This window comes from Delphinapterus leucas, chromosome 4 (assembly GCF_059928025.1).
Source record: "Delphinapterus leucas isolate spDelLeu-1000000601 "Yukka" chromosome 4, BTC_Dleu_Yukka2, whole genome shotgun sequence".
NCBI classification, from domain to species: Eukaryota; Metazoa; Chordata; class Mammalia; order Artiodactyla; family Monodontidae; genus Delphinapterus; species Delphinapterus leucas.
This window is the reverse complement of record NC_143132.1, coordinates 48,543,712-48,566,322: the sequence shown is the minus strand read 5'-3', so window position 1 is coordinate 48,566,322 and position 22,611 is coordinate 48,543,712. Positions and strand designations below refer to the sequence as shown.

General features: G+C 36.8%; 1 protein-coding gene across 1 annotated transcript in view; it reads left to right on the top strand.

Moving 5' to 3' along the window:
- Window positions 1-22,611, top strand: part of ABI3BP (ABI family member 3 binding protein) — a 261,606-nt gene that overhangs the window by 43,011 nt on the left and 195,984 nt on the right. Inside the window, exon 2 of the mRNA XM_089910463.1 lies at window positions 20,514-20,693. Coding sequence (XP_089766589.1) covers window positions 20,514-20,693 — 180 coding nt within the window. The remainder of the gene's footprint in view (window positions 1-20,513; window positions 20,694-22,611) is intronic.

Here is a 22,611-nt window from a genome sequence, read left to right as displayed (position 1 = left end):
ATGGAAAAGTTATCTAAATTACATATATGAGAAACTGACAATTCAAGGTTGAGATGGTTTCATCTTTATATCCTTAGTGTGTGGTATAGAGCCTTGTTCATGAGAAGCTCCCTAAAAATAATTTTTTTGAGATGAAATGAACTGGAAGAGGGGCAGTTTTGACCTAAATTTAAGGGATTCGTTTGTAGATAAAGATAAAAATGCCTTTTCCCCTTAGAGATTAGGATGCTAATAGGAAGAGCTGGGATTTTGTTCGAGAGCGTACAAATGTGGTGAATGAGAAAAAATAAGCAATGGTCTTATTGAAAAGGGTTAGGAAAGGGTAAAATGGAATTTCTGGGAAACACTGATTCATTTACAACTCATTTCAAGTGATTTAAATGATATCAAACCATAATCTATATGTGGTTTTTCCTTGAAAGTCTCTTCATTTATAGTAAAAGTACTGGGTGATGAAACGACCTATACTGAAGTGGGCAAGGTTAAGTATGGAGTAAAGCAATTATACTCCAATAAAGATGTTAAAAAAAAAAAAAGAATAAGTAAGGATGCTGGGTGCCTGTAATATACCTGATATTTCACTCTAATCTTATGGTAGGATCAGGTATTGAAAATTAGCCAGGTCATTATTCTCTGATAAATCTTCAAATCCTTCTACTAAATTATTTTAATCCCAGCATCAGAGATAAAAATAATAGACAACAACAAAGTGAAAGGCATTATATTAAGTGTTTCCAAAAAAAAAAAAAAGATTAAGTATGGAGAAAAAAAGAGCAAAGGTCACTTTTTTCCTCAAGTTAAGCTTTTCAGAAGAGAAGCACTCCTCCAAAGCCCCAGGATGATAGTGAAGCCAAGTCATAGGCATCTTTGCATTTGGATTTCTCCATGTTTGATGCCAGTTTTACAGCAAGGGATGAAAGATGACTCTGCGAGGGTGACTCGGGTGCCTAGGACTGTGGCTGAAGTAGGGAAGGCAGAGAAGTAAATTGGTTTTTGAGGACACTTGTGATGGTTGGTATTTGGTGTCATCAATGACAGCGTCAGTAGTTCCAAAAGTTGGGAGGACTGGACCTGAGTATGCAGAACTAGAGGTGCAGAATTCAGAGTAAGCGAAGTATTTAGTAGTTATCAGCTAAGTTATTATTGAAGCCTGAGTGTAAAAGAGTTCTCTGAAGGAGAAAAAGACTGAATCTTCATGAATTGCCTAGCTTTGAGGGACAGAAGAGGAAGAAAAGTAAGGGAGAGAGGTGGAGAAGCGTTCTTAGCATAATGAAATCTAGGATACCATTGTGTCAGAGTAAAACCAAAGTGGGTATGGGTGTGGGTGGCTGGTTGCATGCATGTGTGAGTGCACATGTGAAACACATGTGTTATGGTGGTCAGAGGTTTTAAATGCTATAGAGAAATCATGAAGAATGGGGACTTAAAGCAAATACCTGAAGCATGGAATTCTCCAATCTGCACTAGACTTATCTCAGACATTTCTAGACCCATTAAAACCATTGAAGTTGTTCTAATGCTAGTGTGGGAAATAATAGATTTTCAGCTGCTCTCGCATGAACAGTCTTTATAGTAGGTAAATGTTAAGAATTAGCCCATCACTGCTCAATAGCGGGAACTGAGGTATATTTCTTCATCCTCATTGGATGGAATTGAGTATGCTGGGCTTAGCGTCATGGCCCCTGGCCATGCTGTTCCAGGCCCATGAAGCTGGACATTGTGTTTCTGTGAATGGCTAGTATGAGATACCTGGAACAGGATGCACACCACAGAAATTAAGTATGTGCATTTTTTGATGTTTGGACCCCTTAGAAAACTCCCCACTCAGAAGAAAGGTTTCCATGTGGGAATATGAAATGGCACCAGATGTTTATAATCTTATACTAATTTTAAATTAAAGAATGGCTGGAAGGACTCTTTTGAACAAGAGATTTTTCTTTTTTTTTGCGGTACACGGGCCTCTCACTGTTGTGGCCTCTCCTGTTGCGGAGCACAGGCTCCGGACGCGCAGGCTCAGTGGCCATGGCTCACGGGCCCAGCCGCTCCACGGCATGTGGGATCTTCCTGGACGGGGGCACGAACCCGTGTCCCCTGCATCGGCAGGCGGACTCTCAACCACTGTACCACCAGGGAAGCCCAGAACAAGAGATTTTGATAGCACATGCCTTACACAGTGTCTTGTAGAATGGATTATCACAGACGTCACACCCACTCATCCTTACTATTTTTCAGTTTGAAATTCCCTTCCTCCTGTTCTCTGGACAAGTCCTTCTTGACATTCAAGACCCAGCTCAGATGCTGCTTCTTCTATGACACCACTCCTGACCCACCCATTTCTAAGTAGTCAGTGTTCTTTTGAATTACTTCAGCTTGAGGCTTACTCTCCTATGTAGAATTTATTGTGTGTTTTGAGTAATAACTCTTACATGTCTGTTCCCTCTAAAATAATCAATTGTCTTTGAGGAGACTTATTTATCTGAGCATTAACTCCTATTTAATAAAAATGTTGTATGTGTTTGTTCATTTGAAAAATATTTATTGAATATTCTCTCTGTGCCAGGGACAGTGTCCTTGTATAGCTTCCAATCATGTATAAGCTATACCTTTATTTATGGAATGTATGCCTGGTTGAAATGCAAGGAACTTTAAAAATTCAAAGTACACACAAATTGAAAGAATCCATGAATAAGGTCTCATTGATAACAGCTATCACTGAACTGTACAGTTTAGAAACTGCTTTCCAAAACTATTTCACTTAATCCTACCAGCAACTCTTGAGAGGGTAGCTATGTATGATTAATCCTAATTTAGATGGAAGAATGTGACAGTCAGACCTTAGGCTAATTATTCATATGACAAGGACAATTGTGGATTTAACTTGAGACTTGAACACAGGTTTCTGGCTCCAAACCGCATATCTTCCCACCATGCAGTCCTCCAACCCTAAAGCACCACACCTTATAGGACCAGGCAGAGAATCTCAAGGACATGGAAATATTAGTGCTTACATGGCCAAAAATGTTAGCAATAATCTCACAAACAATACGAGTTAATCCAATTGTCATATGGATTCAATATGACAGCTCTCAAATGTAATGAAAAATTAGGCTCAAACTAACTATACAAACTTTATAAGTCAAGTCCTTATCTTTAAAATTAATACCAAATTTTACAAAAATAAATTCAATTGTAAAATTATTGAGATGACGGTTAAACTCTGTTAACTCACTGAGGTGTTATGGGATCAGTTTATCTACTACCAAAGAAAGGTCCCTATGAATTAGCTAAAAGATAGTACAGTCATTAAAAATGAGTATATAGAGGAGTATTTATGTTAAAGAAAGTACAGGTTATAAAATAGCACAGAATAGAATCCTATTTTGGTGTACTGTCATATATATCATAACCAGGAAAAAGTATCTGGAAGGACATTTTCTTTACTGAATACCTCTCTGCATCTTAGATAATGAGTAATTTTTAAAACAAATTTTATCTCTTTTGCAACACTTTTGCAAAATTTTAACTTTTTAATTTGAATTTGTAAATTAAAATAAGTGCATTACTTGTATTATTTTTAAGTTAATAAAAAGTTAATGCAGGGATTATTATTGGGATGGGGTGGAAAGGGAGATGAAAATGTGCAAGGAAGTGGAATAGGAAATATGTTAGCAGCCTGGGGTGGACAGTGAAATACAGGAATGGTTTGGGGAAGACAGAATTATAGTACATTGTCAACAGCGTAACTCTCCATCTGTCCCTGGCAACAGAGTCAACTGGTTTATTTTCATTTAGCTTTTAGCTAAAGAATAGAATTAATAACAATTGATTTTTTGTTTTTTTAAATGGAGTAAGCCTTTATTTCCTTGTTTCACAATTAAAACTGGCTGAATTGGTTGCCATAACATGTCTGATGTTCACAGGAGGGACCTGTATTAATTGAATTCCATTAATCTGTAATTTATTGGTAAAATATCTTTGGTGTTTTTTGATTAAAAAACAGCATATTTTTTTCCTGACCAAACCTTGTTGCTTTTTGCTAAGGGCATGTGAGGCACGGTTTCTAACATGTGGATATATTTTATAACTGTATAATATTTACATTTTGTATTATTCATTTCTCAGAAATTTGTGCATATGTGTAGCTTAGTGGAAGAAAATAATTTAGGTTTGCATTTAATACACTGATAGATCTTTAAAGGTGGCCTAAAGGGGCCGCACCTACCCTCCGAAGCTTCATTGCGACCCCTTGCCCCATCACATCCCAGCCATGCTGATCTTCTTTAGGGTCTCTAAATGTACCAGTTACTTCTTCCCTCAGCGCCTCTGCTCCTGCTCTTCTGGCTGCCTGAGAATGCTGTTCCCACACTCTGTCCTCACCCCATTTGCACACACACTTTGACTGACTGATTCCTACCCATCCTTTGGACTTGTTGCCTCCTCTGGTCATAGCTGTTGTGGTGCTGTGGAAGGTTTGGGCACCTCAGCAGTGAACCTTGGGCGTTTACTCTAGTATTACATTGTGTCTATTTCTTGCTACCAATAAGCTGCCTTGCCCTGTATTTTTTTTAATGTAATATTTATTTTTTAAAATTAATTAATTTTTGGCTGCGTTGGGTCTTTGTTGCTGTGCATGGGCTTTCTCTAGTTGCGGCGAGCGGGGGCTACTCTTCGTTGCGGCAGGCAGGCTTCTCATTGCGGTGGCTTCTCTTGTTGCAGAGCACTGGCTCTAGGCTTATGAGCTTCAGTAGTAGTGGCATGCGGGCTCAGTAGTTTTGGCACGTGGGCTGCTGAGCGCAGGCTCAGTAGTTGTGGCACACTGCATGTTGCTCCATGGCATGCGGGATCTTCCTGGACCAGGGCTCGAACCCGTGTCCCCTGCATTGGCAGGCAGATTCTTAACCACTGTGCCACCAGGGTAGTCCCCCCCCTGAATTTATTTTGGTAAAATTTGGTATTAATTTTAAAGATAAGGACTTGACTTATAAAGTTTGTATAGTTAGTTTGAGCCTAATTATCTTTTTTTCTCAGCCTCATCACTCTTGTTACCTAACAGTTTACTATCTCAACTTCAACTTACTTTGGTCCCTTATGTCTCCTCACCTCTCTTCTTCTGCTTCCCTTACAACTTAAAGTGATTCATCCCACACCGCGGAATGGTGTGACCAGTAGGAATTAAATTATTCACATCTTCAGTATTTAAGGAACAATCGCCCATGAATAGTACTTGGAATCCTCAAAGAACAATCTCATTTCTTCATTTCGTAGTTTAGAATTTGAAATAGAGAGGGGACAATTCATCATAGCTCCTGAGTTCTGAACACGAGGAAAAGAAAAAAAAAAACACCCTAATTTTGTTACATAAAAAAGAGTTATGAGGAAGGCTTCCTTCTTATTTCTGCAATTTTGAGTGAATAAGACTTTTATTCCCCCAAAATAGTTCATTCAGTTAGATGTTCCTAACATTTTACAAATATTATAAAATTCTATTTTAAGTACCTAGTCTTAAGCTTGAGTCACATTCACTGTGCAGGCTGGGAAGATTTAATAATGTCAGACCAGTAGGCAATGATACCAAGCCATTTTGGCTTTCTTTTCCTCGTCTAGAAAAGTTCAAATGCTACATTAGTCATAAAACATCAGAGAAGTTAATAATGAGATATATACATACATGAGATAAGTACAATGATCAGAAATTTCAATATCTTATCAATATTGAAAAACATTTTAGGCATTCAAAAATGTTTAATTCTGTTTGAATTTTAATTCATTGAAAAAGAAGCAGTGACAAATAGTATTAAAATAGAAATAAGTCCCAAGCCTCTATAGGTAACTATTTGTTTACATAGTCAGGAGAATACAACTATGTCATTTTCATTTAGTTCACAAGGCCAAAGTTTGTATCAAATTTCACTTTTTTTTTCCCCTCTAAGAGTTTTATATTATCCGGGCTTACATTTAATTTTTTATTTAATTTTAGTTCTACATATATATATATTTTTATTGGGGTATAATTACTTTACACGGTTGTGTTTGTTTCTGCTGTACAGCGACGTGAATCAGCTACATGTGTACATATATCCCATCTTTTTTGGATTTCCTTCCCATTTAGGTCACCACAGAGCATTGAGTAGAGTCCCCTGTGCTATACAGCAGGTTCTCATTAGTTATCTATTTTATACATATTAGTGTATACAGAATTGGCTAATTCTCTGGTAAACATATATTCACGTAATTAGTGTAGTCTAAAATATTCTTAAACCTGAAATGATTGGAGATTGAGCAGACAGCTCAGTAATTTATCCTGTATAGTAATCATTGTTAAGAGCGTCAATGATCACTGTACTGTCTTGCAGAAAGCTCATTTTTTGAATAATGGATAAATTGGAGTTACTACATTTTAAAATAATTATTGTAACAAGATGAGTGGTCTTATCTTCATTAATGACTAAGGAAGAATCTCAGAGTTTAAAATTATTAATTTGATTATGTAACATATATTTAGCGGTAGTGATAGCACAATATAGCTCATTTTCTGGATGTTCACAATTTGGTGTTGTCCTCAAGCAAGAGTAATATTCATAATCTTAAAATTAATATAATAATAAAAAAGAAGCAGACTCACAGATATAGAGAAAAAATTAGTGGTTACCAGTGGGCAGAGGGAAGGGGGGAAGGACAACATGGGGTAGGAGATTAAGAGCTACAAACTATTATGTATAAAATAAGCTACAAGGATGTATAGTACAGCACAGGGAATATAGCCAATGTTTTATAATAACTATAAATGGAGTATAACTTTTAAAAATTGTGAATCATTATATTGTACACATGTAACTTACATAATACTGTGCATCAATATGAATGAAAGAAGCCAGACACCAAAGATCACATTTATATTAAATTACCAGAAAAGCAGGAAACAGACCAGTGGTTGCCTGGAGCTAGGGGTGGGAGCAGGTATTGGCTACAGATGGATACAGGGAAATGTTTTAGAGTGATGAAAATGTTCTCAAACTAGATTGTGGTGGATTCAGTAAATTCTAGAAGTTTGCTAAATATAAATTTAAACTGTACACTTATAATAGGTGAATTTTGTGGTGTGTGATTATGCCTCACAAAAGCTGTTAAAAATTATATGTGATGCTCACACACATTCTTTCCATGTGCCTATGAAAATATTTATTCTCTATTTCAAATCTGAGGTACAATTTTGGAGTCATGTGAAAAATATCTTCTGAAAATGATTAGGATAGTGTTTTTATAAACAAGTTTATTTTCTCACTTATGTTCCTGCATTTTAATAGAAAGATAGTATTTTTTCTTGGTGAGGTATTAGAGATATCCTTGAATGTGTGATTGAGAATGGATTTGGAATTCTCCAATTCATTCTACAGAGGAGAAAAATGAGCCTTAGAGAGGAAGTTGACCTAGGTCAAACATGCTGAAAGGCAAAGTTGTTGCCAGAACCTCTTCAGTTTCTTCCACAACATATTAAAATGGGATGCCCTACTACGTGGTTGTTAGCAAATGGCCCTTCCTAGAGCTTCCTGAGTCTCCTGGCCCACCCTGCCTTAGTACTTGGTACCACTGATCACATTCTCATGATGGTTTAGTCATTTTCTTCTAGCCCATGGAAGGCTTTTGATGCTGTGAGATCTCAAAATAAGCAGCTGTACACCATCAGCACTGGGTATTTATTAACTGCACAAATTATAAACAATTTATGAAGATTCCAAATGTCTAAACAGTGATGGCGGGTGAAACCATTTGTTCTAGCTCCATCTTATGTTTTTATTTGTGAGACTTTGCAGAAATGAATGAATGCCAGAAATACGTAAGGAAGTTTTGTTACTGTTTGATGGTGTTTTACAAGATGGCAAAATTTTCATTTTTAAGAAAAGTATTTCTAATTTGATCCCTCAAGCAATGTTTTAACAAGAGCTATATAATCTCATATATGCGGGATTTATTATAGTGCTGGTAGAAGTTATGCATCTTCTGCTTCGTCCTATAAAGAAGCACTATGATTAAATTCAACTTCTACTTGGTCAGTAGAATTTACTCTTTGCCCATATTGGAGCTATTGAGAAACAAAAAGAATAAGAAATATTGGTCCTTTTGGAAAAATTGACCAAAGATACTGATATTAATCAGAATGACAGCTTTTCTGTTTTTTGATACATAATCATTTTGAGATTGTCAGGACAAGCAATTCGTTTTTCTTTATGACACATGTTTAAATTTATCTAGTTTCTTCTTAGTGAAAATCACTCTTAGACGTAAGAAAGTCAATATTTTCAAAAGTGGCTCACTTGGCCTGGTGTTCCGTTAGCTGGGAGTGACAGGGAAAGATATCAGAGAACTTGAGTATCAGTGACCGGTGCTTAGCCTTCCAGTGGAAATGAAATCATTATATAGTTTTGTCTGACTTTTACCATTAAACCTTTATTTAAGTCTTATGACTAGGTGTCTATTGTAAATAGGAGAGTTTATAAATAGTTTTGTTTACCTGGTAAATAGCATAATGTTAAATACCTGGAAAGAAAAAATATGTATATATATAAATTCACTTGTTCTCAGAGAAAATTGTATTACAGTATAATCAATATTTTAAAAAATCAGTAAATCAAGAGAGGTTCATACTTTGTGAAGTCATCGGAAGACATAAAAATGTTAGTTTTAATAATTATCTGGATACTATTCAGTGAAAATAACAACAGCAAAAACTACTGGTGCACAAAACAGAACTGATAAATCTCCAAAACATTATGTTGAGTGCAAGAAGCCTTACATGAAAGAGTACATATTGTATGATTCTATTTAACTGAAGTCTAGAACAGGTAGAACGAATTTATGACAGTAAAATAGAACAATAGTTGTTTCTAGGCAGATGGGCTGGGAATGGGCTGACAAGGAATGTGAGGAAAGCTTCTGGGTTGACGGTAATATTCTACATCCTGATACAGGTTTGGGTTACATATACGTATGGCATTTGGAAAGAATCAGCAATGTATAGTTAAGATTTATGTATTTAATTTATATGTAAATTTTATCTCCAAAGAAAAATATAAATATTGAACTCTAGTTAATGATATGCATACTGAAGTGTTTAGGAGGAAGAATAGTGAAGTGCAATTTACTTTGAAGTTCATTGAAAAGTTAGATGGATGGATGGATGAAAGGATGGAGAGATGGATAAATATGTGGTAAAACAAATATAGTATGATAGTGATCATTGACTCTTGGTGGTGGCTCTATGGATGTGCACTGCACAATTCTTACAACTTTTCTTATGTTTAAAATTTTTTATCATAGAAGCAAAGATGAGTTAACATTTTAAGTCTCTAAATATTGGTCAGATTTAAAGACATGTAATTGATGCTAGAAGTCAGAGAAATGTTCCTAACATTTAAAAATGATTTACCTTTTGTATCTCCAGAAATTATAATCCCAGAAAAGTGTAATTCACAGAGTTTTTTCAAAGACCAAAATATATATAAAATTCTCATGACAGGAAATTTAACATTGTGGGTGAGGTCCTTTTTCCTCCATACTGTATTGTATATCTGTAAATCTCTTTCAAAAGACATTGGGCCCATTAATTTTAACTTTTTTTTTTTTTTTTTTTTTCGGTACGCGGGCCTCTCACTGTTGTGGTCTCTCCCGTTGCGGAGCACAGGCTCCGGACGCGCAGGCTCAGCAGCCATGGCTCATGGGCCCAGCCGCTCCACGGCATGTGGGATCTTCCCAGACCGGGGCACGAACCTGTGTCCCCTGCATCGGCAGGCGGACTCTCAACCACTGCACCACCAGGGAAGCCCTAATTTTAATTTTAATGCACTGAGTTTGCAAAGAGTAATGATTCCCAAACTTGAGTATGCATCTGAATTACCCAAACAGCTTGTTGAGATACAGGTTACTGCCCTACCCACAAGTTTCTGATTCAAGAGGTCTGGAGTGGGGTCTGAGAGTTTGTACTTATAACAAGTTCCCAGGTGATCCTGATGCTCTAATTGGGGGACTCCTCTTTAAGAACCCTGGCATGGAGCGTATCCCTTTTTCCATCAGGAGGACCTATTGTTATCATGCCTTACTTTAAATAGCAAGAACATGTAAGCAAATCACCTCCAGGATTTTCGTGAAATCAAGCACAAAAAGAACGAAAAGAAAGGAATGAGTTTTGTTAAGCCCCTTAGCCTTTTCTTCTCTTTCTTTTACATGTATTAAAAAATAATAATTACTAAGAATCTACCAGTTGTCTAAAGCAGTACAGAAAAAGTATTACAAAACAGATTTTGCTATCTACTTTCCTACCTGAATTTGGCATATCCTCATGGCATAAAAACTATTTTGGTGACCAGTTTAATAAAACCAAAGGGACACATTTGTTATATATCCTCTTGTTCCACCCCTTCCATCAGATCTAGAGCCCCTGTACTGTAGCTGCATTGAACAAATTGTTCTAATCATGCTGCACTGAAATAGTTGACTTATTTATGTGCCTAATTTACTAGGATGCACAATTTTGTGATCAGATAGGTCATATTTGAATTGGTATCACTAATGCCTAGTACCTTGTTGTAAGTGAATGGATACAATGAAAAGCAGATGAGTAAAAATACTAATTCCCTAAATTCCCCAAAGCAAATATAGATTTTATTTAGACTTTGTAGTTGTTTGAAGTGAACCACGTTACTGCCTCCTTTCCCTTATATCAAATATATGGTCATTGATTGCATGTAGTTGCCCCTCCTACCCACCCCCTGGGGAAAAGAAAACAAACAAAAAAAAACCCCAGCATGCTTCAGACTTTAAAGACTAATTTTGGGAGAATTAGATCAAGGAAGTATGTGCAAGTGACAACTGTATATGTCTCAGGATAAGATTTCTCCTTAAGGATGAGAGGCCATTCATTTAGAAGGTAGTCTACGAAAAGTAATTTTCCTGCTGGGCTATTGGTTGGGTTATAAAGTAGGTAATGAAGTTTTTGCTCCTTTGGTAAAACTGTTAGCCCTGCCAAGTGGTGCTGAAATATCAACATTGGCAGGTTCAGTCTAATTCAGTCATCCAAAGTCACCAGACAGTAAAGTATTGGCCTGAGGAATCAGGGCATTGGGAATTCTTACCCAGGTGGAAACTGGTTGAAACCGTGGTTGTTTTAGCTGAAATGGAACTCACTTACACAAACATCTGGGCAAATAGATATAAAGTGCCCCATTAGGAAGAAAACATTTTCTCCCTCAGATTTTTGGCAAAATGGCATTTCTTTCTGAATTCAATAGCAAAACATCCTCTGTGTAGCTGATGACCATAATGTCCTAATAAAAGTTAACTAGTTGACTCCTGGGGGGTGTTAGCTCTATGGGAATCGTTCGGGTGTGGCTTCTGAGGGGAGCTCTCCAGGTAAGCTGGACTTTTTATTTCCTAACTCTGAGAGCACATGTTGCCTGTGGGCACATGTCCTCCCCCTGGCAGTCTCACCTCGGGGCACGGGAGAGGGAGCAGCCTGCTCTGCTTGAGCTGGAGCAGAGATCACAGGATGCTCTGCTGTGAGCTTCTTGCTAACGTTGAACCTGTATGTGTAAAGTCAAATTGTGAGTTTATTTAAAGCCCCCCAGTCCCTGGCTTTGGCAGCTGTCCATGTGGCTTATGGGACTTTAACCACAACTTTTTTCCTATACTTTTTAAAAAATGCCATCTTTCCTTAGATTTATAAAAATCTTGCTTTATATATATCTAAATTATTTTAATCAGGATTTTTTCTTATACTTTCAGATATTTTCTTACATATTCTTAAAAGGTATTTCTTATATACTTTCTTTTTTATTGAAGTATAGTTGATATATAACATGTAACTTATAGGTGTACAATATAGTGATTCACAATTTTTAAATGTTATACTCCATTTATAGTTATTATAAAATATTTGCTGTATTCCCCATGTTGTAAAATATATCCTTGTATATTATTTTATACCTAATACTTTGTACCTCTCAATCCCCTGCCCCTATATTTCCCCTTCCCCCTTCCTTCTCCCCACTGGTAACTACTAATTTGTTCTCTATATCTGTGAGTCTGCTTCTTTTTTTGTCATATTCACTAGTTTGTTGTATTTTTTAGATTCCATGTGTAAGTGATATCTTACAGTATTTGTCTTCGTCTGACTTATTTCACTTAGCCTAATGCCCTCCAAGTCCACCCATGTTGCTGCAAATGGCAAAATTTAATTCTTTTATTATGGCTGAGTAATATTCCATTGCATGTATATACCACATCTTTATCCATTCACCTGTTGCTGGACACTTAGATTGCTTCCATACATATATTCTTATATTGTAAAAAACACAAGAAGGGATGCCTTCTGTTCACCTCTAAAACTGTGTGGTATTAATTCATCGTTTCCTGAATGCCCAGAATCCCTTTTCCTCAATTGTTCTTATTTAGATCCCTGATTCGTCATCTGAGTTGTATATATTTGGTGAAGTAATTTCATTTGTAAGTTAGGGAGCACAATATCGAAAGTGTTCGTAGCTGGGTCCCTATCTTCCTTATGCCAGGCAACCCGCCACCCAAAGCCCCTCATTACCAGTGACAGCAGAATCAGAAGGTAGGGAAGATAGAAATCAAAGGCATGAAGTAAGAAGGCGGGGGTGGGAGGGTGGGAGCAGTTTGAGACCTATGGGAAGAGATTAGAGAATTTCAAGATGGCTACCTTTACCAAATTGCCCATTTTTGTAAATAGCAATTATTTTTGCATCATCTTTGTGAATGTGGCTGCTATATAGGGCCGTAAATAAAAGATGGTTTGAATGGTGCCATTTAGACTTTTGCAATGCGCAACTTAAACAACTGTCATTGACATCCCTGTTTCTGGAAGACATGTTGTAGAGCTGCTCCGTGTTTACTGCACACTAGCTCTTTGCAAGTTCTCAAAAATTCTTTACTGGGCCTTGGTAAAGAGTTGGGAAGAGAGTGATAGAGAATCTATGGGGTTTTGAGGAAGAATTCCAATCTGGAGACCCAGAGAGCCAGGATACCATGAGATATATGGGGTTAATAGTAAGAATATAACAGCGGCTTCCCTGGTGGTGCAGTGGTTGAGAGTCCGCCTGCCGATGCAGGGGACACAGGTTCGTGCCCCGGTCTGGGAAGATCCCACATGCCGTGGAGCGGCTGGGCCCATGAGCCATGGCTGCTGAGCCTGCGCGTCCGGAGCCTGTGCTCCACAACAGGAGAAGCCACAACAGTGAGAGGCCCACGTACCACACACACACAAAAAAAGAATATAACAACTTGAAAATTTAAAAGGATTTGTCTCGTATTATTCTGTGAGTGCTTTTAATTGTAATTCTGAATACACACACCCCCACCACCACCATCATCACCAAAGCAATTTAATTCCTTCCACCTATCTTGTCTGGCATGCCATCATGCACTGCAGAATGGGCCCGGACTTCCCTTTTCTTCGAAACCATCTTGCACAGACTTTCCTTCTGATGGAAGGTTATTCAAGTATCTTGCTATTACAGCACTTGTAGAAGTAGTTTTTATAATACCTAATATTATTTGATTAATAGCGATATTTAATCTTCATTCTCCTTAAAATATTTAACTGAAGGTGCCGTGCTTTTCTTGCTATGGAAAATTTCTAGTCATGTCACTGGCTTTCAGGTGGTTGTTATTGGTAAGAAAAGCCATGTTATAAACTACAGATTACACATTTCTACTGAATGATCAGGAACAACTGAAGACACTTGTCTAATTGCCTTGGCCACTCCTTTTACCTTATGGCTGTCACAGAAAAATTAATGTAATTCCATATGGTTTTCTTTCCCCTTCTAACATCTTTCCTTGGATCATGGTACCAGAACAGGTAGAGTCATGTGAGCACCACTGTTATATGATACCTTTTTCACTCCCTAAGAATTAAAACAAATGTTAAATTATTGCCAAGTCCCATGTTAAACTTATGGTTTGTATAGTTCAGTTAAACACAATCTATGCCATCAGCTGTGATTTTGGGGGGAAACTTTTGAATGTGTTATCAGACAGTAACTGCCCTGTTTAATACATACACTTGAGATGTGACATATTGATAGTTCCTTAATTAGCTGCTCTGATCATGAAGGCATTGGAATGTTTCCACTTGCAAGCTAACTGTCTGAGAAGAACACAGAATACATCTGAAACTTAGAATGTTCAGTTCTTGGAGCATAGTAATGCCTGAAAAGGACTTGCTGCTTTTATATATGTACCATTTGTTTAATGGTGAATAATAATATTAGGCACTATTAAAACTACTTTCACCAGTGCTGTAATGGCAAGATGCCTGAATGTGCTCCCGTCAGGAGAGTCTGTATAAGGTGATTACAGAGGTGAGGAAAATTTGGCTTATTCTACAGTGGCATTATGGTAAACCAGAGAGATTCAACCACATTGAAATGCTGTTCTGTTTTATTGCTGGCTCATATCCCATTGTATGGATAAGCCATAATTTTTTTATCCATTCAACTGGTGATGGACATTTAGGTTCTTTCCATTTTGGTGCTGCTTTGAATATCTGCACACAAGTCTTTGCATAAACTTATATTTTCATTTTTCCTGAGTAAATACCTAGGAATGAAATTGATGGGTTATTTGGTAACTGACCAACGGTTTTCACCAGTGGTGAAACTTCATGAAACATTTAACATTCATACTCAAAATGTATGAGAGCTCCAAATTCTGCATAACACTTGTTATTGACAGTCTTTTCATTTTTTGCCATTCTTAATGTGTATGATATCCCTCACTGTGGTTTTAACTTGCATTTCCCTGAAGACTAAGGATGTTGACCAGGAGTTGGTAAACTAGGACTGGGTGGCCAAATCTAGCCAACTGCCTATTTTTATAAATATAGTTTAATTGGAACACAAACATGTCCACTGATTTACATAATGTCTATAGCTGCTCTTGTACTACAATGGCAGAGTTTAGTAGTTGCAGTAGAGAACATCTGGTCTGCAAAGTCTAAAATATTTACTACTTGACCCCTTACTGAAAACATCTGACAACCCTCATGTCATCTTTTCATGTGCTTCTTGGTTATCATATATTTCCTTTAGTGAAGGATCTATTCAAGCTTTTTGCCCTTTATTCTTAAATGTTTTGTTGTCTGATTGAGTAGAAAATATTCTTCTAAATATTCTGGATGCAAGCCTCTAATTGGTAAATGTACTGCAAATGTTTTCTGCCAATCTGCAGTTAGCCTTTTCTTTTTCTTATTAGTCCCTTTAAAGTTCAAAACTAAAATCCGATCAAGTCCAATTTATCATTTTTTAATGCCTATGCTTCACATATCATATCTGAACTGATGGAAACTGATTTAATTATTTTGATGTCTGAGAAAATTTGATTTTGTATAACAAAATAAGTGACTGAACAAGTATACAGGTTGGCAATGTAAATAGAATGTGTGTAAAAAAAGAGGAACATACTATGGGTTTATAGAAAAGAATTGGGTTTATTCTTTTAATCCTGAAACAAGTGAGTCATTTTATTGACATCACTATTATAGCTATTCTTTTACTTAATATCTTATGGAAATAATTGCTAATCTGATTATTCTCAAACTTGCTATTTACTGTTTTACAACACTGAGAGCTTAGAGGCTAAGGCATTTACTGCTACTACACTAATAGATATTTTTTACTTTTAGAAGAGAACTTTCGTGTTTTGCAGTTTTTCTATTGAAGTGGTTTTATCAACGTGACCAACTTCATATCAGCAATTTAGACCACATTCTGAAATATTTTGGAAAGTGTTAAGATAACCTGAAGAGAAATTAGACATGAAAGAATTTCTCCTACTAAATGGGTTGTGATGGTAACTCCTTTCTCACAGATCAGTGACTGGATGTCCATGGTAGTTTAGCTGGCTTAACTAAGTGCCTTGTGTTTGGGCTATGTTTCTTTACAGAGTTTTATTGACACTGACCACAGGCACTCAGAATTCTGGGGTCAACATTAAATGTCTGCTCAACACCTGTGCCTATAGCAATAGCAATAGCAACCTGACTCCTCTGGTTGATCTAGAGGGTTCTATGAACTTGTAGCACTCTACCTTTTGTCTGATTTTCTCATCTCACTACCTTCCTCACTGTTTTCAATGCCACAGGGCATGTATTTTCTTTTAAAAATTAAATGGGGATTATTTCTAATTTTGTTTTGAAAGGGATTTTTTTTCTTATAAAATTTCACAACACCCTTGGAAATATTTAGAGATACCCTAGGGTGTTGCAAACAGAGGATTAGAAACAGCTGTCATAGTTCCAAAGTTCTACTTTGCCAACATGCAATCTTTTTTTTTCAGCCGTTCTAGTATTGCTTTCCTGAAATGCTCACATTCTTCATTTTCTCTCACTCTTGATTAGTATAGGCTTTGTTTCTCGTATAGGATGCAATAAAATATTCTTCCAGTAATCTTATTTCTCTGTACTCCTGGGCTTTCCTGGGCGATATATATGCCACTTTACTTATCAATGTTTTACTAGTTAAGCTTGTATCATGTTGTACTTTTTTTTATTATCTCTATCTTAAGTCATTCACCTGAGGTCTTCGCACTAACTGTTGAAAGATAACTGTTATTACATGACTAGTGTTCCAGGCCTTTAAGCCAGAATTACTTGGAGTGAAGATAAATTTATCAAAGATGAAAAATTATTATAGGATGCACTGAGATATACCTTAAAATATTGGGGAAATCGTTTAAGAATGTAAAATTGAATACTAGTCCAAACATTCATTTGAAGGGACACTTGAGGAACTTATTCAGATGAAAAGGACAAAAAAATTACTTAACCATTTTGCTGAGCTCTGAAAGTGTCAGTGGGGTCATAACTGAGTGAGCAAAGGGGTATTGAGGGAATCCATGCTGGGTGACAATGTGAGCATAGGTGTAGGGCCAGGGCCTCGTATGCATTGCAGAATGTGAGAAGATTTATACTGGCCAAAGAGAAATGAGCGATGTTGAAAAGTAACAAATAGATAACTAATAAGGACTTACTGTATAGCACAGGGAACTCTACTCAGTACTCTGTAATGGCCTACATGGGAAAAATAATCTAAAAAAGAGTGGATATATGTATATGTATAGCTGATTCACTTTCCGGTATACTAACACAATGTTGTAAATCAACCATTCTCCATAAAAATTTTTTTAAAAAAGACAGAATTCATGTGTAGCAAGATAATAAAGGGATTTGAGTTCCTAGATCCAGTAAGGAACTGGGATGAGAGTCTCAATATACTATTAAATTTGTGATGCTGTTTTGAGAAAAGATTTGTTTGTGTGCTTTTTTCTTTCTCAGGACTTTTAAAAGTTTAGCTCTAGAGAGTAGTATGAATTGGAATTTTGGAGAAAGTAGGTCAGATAAATGCTAATTTATTCAGAAAGTTACATGATGTTGATGTATTTATTGACATAAATTATTAGCAAAAGGGAGAAAGACTGGAGTCATGAAAATTCTGGGCAGAGGAAGCAAGAACACTTCCACTTTTGTTAGTCAGTAGTTCTGTTTACAACCTTCCTTTTTCTCAGTTGGTACAGCCATCCTTCCTACTTTCCAAGGGGGGGAATAACATGGTACATCAGGCCACAGTCTGTGAGCAAAGGTCTAATGTGATGATGCTGTGACTCTTGACTCTTAGCCCAAAAAGAGTGCAACCTAAGTTCATGAAGATTCCTAATCTCTTCTTCCTAACAAGGTGTTGGAAACAGGCCAGCTGTTTTTTGATTTATTGTGAGACCCGATAACCTTATAAGGTAGCAGAATATTAACCCTAGATTAACTGTAGGGTTAATCTAGGCACATAACTAAGAAGGGGAAAATTGGCTTGACCAAAATCTGTGTTATATATGTGAGATTATCTGTCTATCTATGATTTTGATAAGGTGATATATATATATATATATATATATATATATATATATCACCTTATCAAAATCTTATAAAGTTAGGACAAAACATTATCAGTTAGCATCAATTTCAGCATTACGGTATGGGGGTTAGCTACTCCTTACTCATTTGGGTCATGACAAAGTTCTCAATAAAAATGAGAGCAGGAAGTCCAGCCTAGCAAGAGCCTAAGATGCGGTTTTGACGCTGAACTTAACCTGCAGACTGATAGAGGTGTGGCTGCCCTCAATTTAGTCATTTGTCCTATAAGAGAATTGGACTAGGTGAGCTGGGGATGAGTCTCCCTCAGACTTTTGGATAAGCTGCTCAGTGTCTCTGGGTTTTTTGCCACAAGTGTAGCAATAGCAGTCAGAGAACCAAGAAGTTATAGAAATTTTATCAAATTCTTGGGAAGTACAAAGTACTATGCACATACCTGGAAATAGTACTGACTGCTAAAGTAAGAGAGTGGTTCCCACAGCCTGGTCTCCAAGACGTGTTGTTTTTATTGCTTCAAAGGCCTAATGGAATTCTTCTATGTGGCTATATTGAGGTCGCCCAGGATGACTTTTGACTGGAATAGTATAAATTTAGAGTGATAGCTTTGGGAAACCCATGCTATTTAGAGGTCCTGACTGGTATATATACAATATAAGTCTTTGATTAATGAGAAATAGACTGAATTATTAAGTTAGTAAATACAGTCTTCCCAATAGGTAAAATATTTTAAAAATATGAATTCCCAGTGAAAGAAAGAAAGAAAATAATTGAAGTCCACAATCTCTTATCTAAAACTCTCAGAGCCAGACTTGTTTTAGAATTCAGAAAATCTTTGGATTTTAGAAATGTACTAGGATGCCTAGACCATGTATTAAGTAACCTATTCAGTGAGGTCTTGATCAGCACCCTTTAATTAAGCACATTTAAGTATAGGAATTAAGATTCCTATAATTAGAATCTAGGAAAATGGTACAGATGAACTTATTTGCAAAGCAGAAATAGAGTCACAGATGTAGAAAACAAACTTATGGCTACCAAGGGGGGAAGCGGGGGTGGGATGAATTGGGAGATTGGGACTGACATATGTACACTACTATGTATAAAATAGATAACTAATGAGAACCTACTGTATAGCACTGGGAACTCTACTCAATGCTCTGTGGTGAGCTAAATGGGAAGGGAATCTAAAAAGAGTGGAGATAGATAGATAGATAGATAACTCATTCACTTTGTTGTACAGCAGAAACTAACACAACATTGTAAAGCAACTATACTCCAATAAAAATGAATTTAAAAAAAGATTCCTATAATTAAACATGTGAATAAGTCACACTGACTATTCAGTGAGATTAAAGAAAGATTAAGTGGCCTCATAACAGTTCAGATTGAGTTTTGTTGCCAAATTAGTTTGACATGAACTTACGAAAACCTAACAAAGCTTTTTTGGATTTCTAAACTGTGACTAACGGGCTTTGGATGGACCTGATTAAGTAACCAATTATTGAGCAATTACTGTGTACCAGCTTTAAGATATTGCCATTTGCACTAACCTTTGTAAACAACCTGTCAAAGTAGACATCGTTATCCATAATTTACAAATCAAGAAAGAAGGTTCAAGCACAGGTTAGTGAGCAGCCAGGGCACACTTATAAGTATATGGCAGAGCTGCAGTTTGGACCCAGCTCCTTCTGGCCCCAAAGACAAAAGACAGTGTTGTTTCCTCATTGCTTGGTCAAGACCTTTGGTTAGAGTGAGTGTCCATCCCTGTTGCCTTCATAATTAAATAATAATAATAATGCCTTGAAAATATAGAGTTTCTCTGCTTACTCTGCAGCCTCTCTGGGGAAGTTCACCCAATAATCATTTATAAACTAAAGACACCCCGATGGATCTTGACCCCATTTGTGAGCATCACACTTAGATAGTAAACTTACTGTTGGACATTTCCAACAGTAAGTTGACTAATCACTGAGGCAACAGTCAGTTGTCTCACTGACCCAGCGAACTCCAAATGGAACTAATCATCTTTCTTCTCAGCCCTGCTCCTTTTAGAATCCCTTATTCTACTATCTCAGTTACCCCTAAGCCAAAATCCACCCACTTCCCTCCCTTTCCAACTCTGTGAATCACTAAGTCCTGCGAGGATACTGCTGGAGACCAGCACTGAGGAAGCTGGGGGTTTTAAAGTGCAGTAATTCAATTTACCGATAAGAAATTTCAGATCCTTTCACCATTCCCAGATAGGATGTATAAAATGAAGGTTCTGACCAACTGTGGATAGCCAAGGTAGCCTTAAATCCCATTTACCTGCTCAATAATAAACTACAAAATATTAAACCCTAAGATTTTACTTTGTATTCTAGACTGCTTTTGCTTTATATGTTATTAAGTCTGTTTCCTTTGATCTCAAAATAACCTGTATTTTAGCTGGTTTGGTGGGTGTGCTGTGATCTTGAGTAGCTAGATATCACGATTTCCAATAACAATGCCTCCAGCCAGTAACAATGCCTCTAGCCAGTAACTTTGGATGCTAAAGAGGTGAAGTAACCGCCACCTATATTTTTGTTTCCATCTTTAGGTAAAAGGCCAAACCTGAAGGTCCACATCAATACTACAAGTGACTCCATCCTCTTGAAGTTCCTGCGTCCAAATCCTAATGTAAAACTGGAAGGTTTTCTCCTGGGATATGGAAGCAACTTATCACCAAACCAGTACTTCCCTCTTCCTGGGGAAGGGAAATACACTGAGGCCGTGGTTGGTAAGATCTTTGGGTTTCAGGCGTAGGAAGAAGAGGTAAAAGGTAATGGGTGTTATATGATACATAAATCTCGAAGCATCATTCTTTCTATACCCTCTGCCGAACGAAATGCCATAATTACAAAACATCTTCATAATTGTTGTAACCCATAGCACAATTTTTTACATTAACAAATATGTAATGCATACCCTGCTTATACTGCAGAAATAATCAACTTCATTGCCATTATACCTACAGTCCCTGACCACATAACTAAATTTTCACAGGGAAAAAAACTAGCTAAAATACCTTAAATCTCTGTAACATAGCTTGTTTATGTGGATTAATTTTCCTCCCTGCTATGTCTTTACTTTCTTCTGGTGGAAAATACCATCTACCGCTTTCTGGGTGTCTATTCATGCCAAGCTACCTTTAAAAAGAAAAGACAGTGTGTTACATTTAAAAATTTTTAGGGTATTTCAGACAAAAAGATTAAAGTTTGTATTTGTGTTATGAAATTTTACATTTCTTTGAAAATATTTTTAATCACATTAAAATGTAATTTGAGGATGTAGGTACCTTCAAGCCTTCTCCAGAAAAATTATTTGCAAATAGAAGGTTTTTAAAGGATAACATTTTTTTAAAAAGGGATCATCTATTTAAAATGCTGTCAAAGGCTTCCTGAATAGCCTAAGATGAGATTTATATTTTGATCCACTGCTAGGATTATTGCTAAACAGTCTTTTCATGAACTTCCAAAGTTTAATACTATAACTTGAACTACTGTAGACCAGATCTGACATTCATGCATATATGTAGCAATGTTGAAGATGAATCTATTTTGTCCTGCAGCCCTTTGTTCTCATTGAGAAGTCTCTGTTGTACTTTAAAATTAGGCAAGCGGGCTTCCCTGGTGGCACAGTGGTTGAGAGTCCGCCTGCTGATGCAGGGGACACGGGTTCGTGCCCTGGTCCGGGAAGATCCCACATGCTGCGGAGCGGCTAGGCCCGTGAGCCATGGCCGCTGAGCCTGCGCGTCCGGAGCCTGTGCTCCGCAACGGGAGAGGCCACAACAGTGAGAGGCCCACGTACCGCAAAACATAAATAAATAAATAAATAAATAAATAAAATTAGGCAAGAGAGTAACATTATTAATTATAAATGTCTGGACTGAATTTTACATAAGATAAGCACTTTAAAGCAGACAAATTACAGTTTGTAACCCTTCAAATAGTCTCTTTTATTCCATAACAGTCCTCTCTCCCTTCCCTTTTTAAACGTCATTGATTTGCTGGAGAAATTGGATTATGCATCCTGGTTCACATTCTGTATTTAACTGACTGCTTCCATGTCTCTTTGAACTGGCTCCTCTATCCCTGACTTTCCTGTGAAAGATATTTAGATTTGGGTTAAGTATTTGGGAGGAAAGAATACTTTATAGATGGTATGGTTTATTTCCTAACAACTCCCAAAGAGGTACATAATGGCTGGTGTCATACTTAGTGATGTTAAAGCAGTTTGGTGTGTTTAGGTGGCCTCAGCCTGATCCCTCCATTATAAAATTCATCATCAAATTTTCACTTAATGGTTTTAGCATCTATCAATGCTCATTGCCCAGATGCATTATTTTATACAGAGGTTGTAAAATGGTAGTTTGGTAGTTTTACATTCTAGATAGAATCTAATTCTATCATTCCTTCTGTATTTTTTAGATGAAATTCTACATTAAAGAATTTTATTTACTTTTTCACGTTTCTTATCTAGGGTTTTAGGAAAGACAGGATAAATTCTCATTGTAATAAGTTGATGCCTGGAAATCTACAGTGGTGACCAATGATGTTGCTTGTTTGATAATCAGTAAGAATGCATTGGTTATTCTGCATTGATTTTTAGATATTTAATGATTTTTAATCAATATATCACTTATCCACCCCTTATGA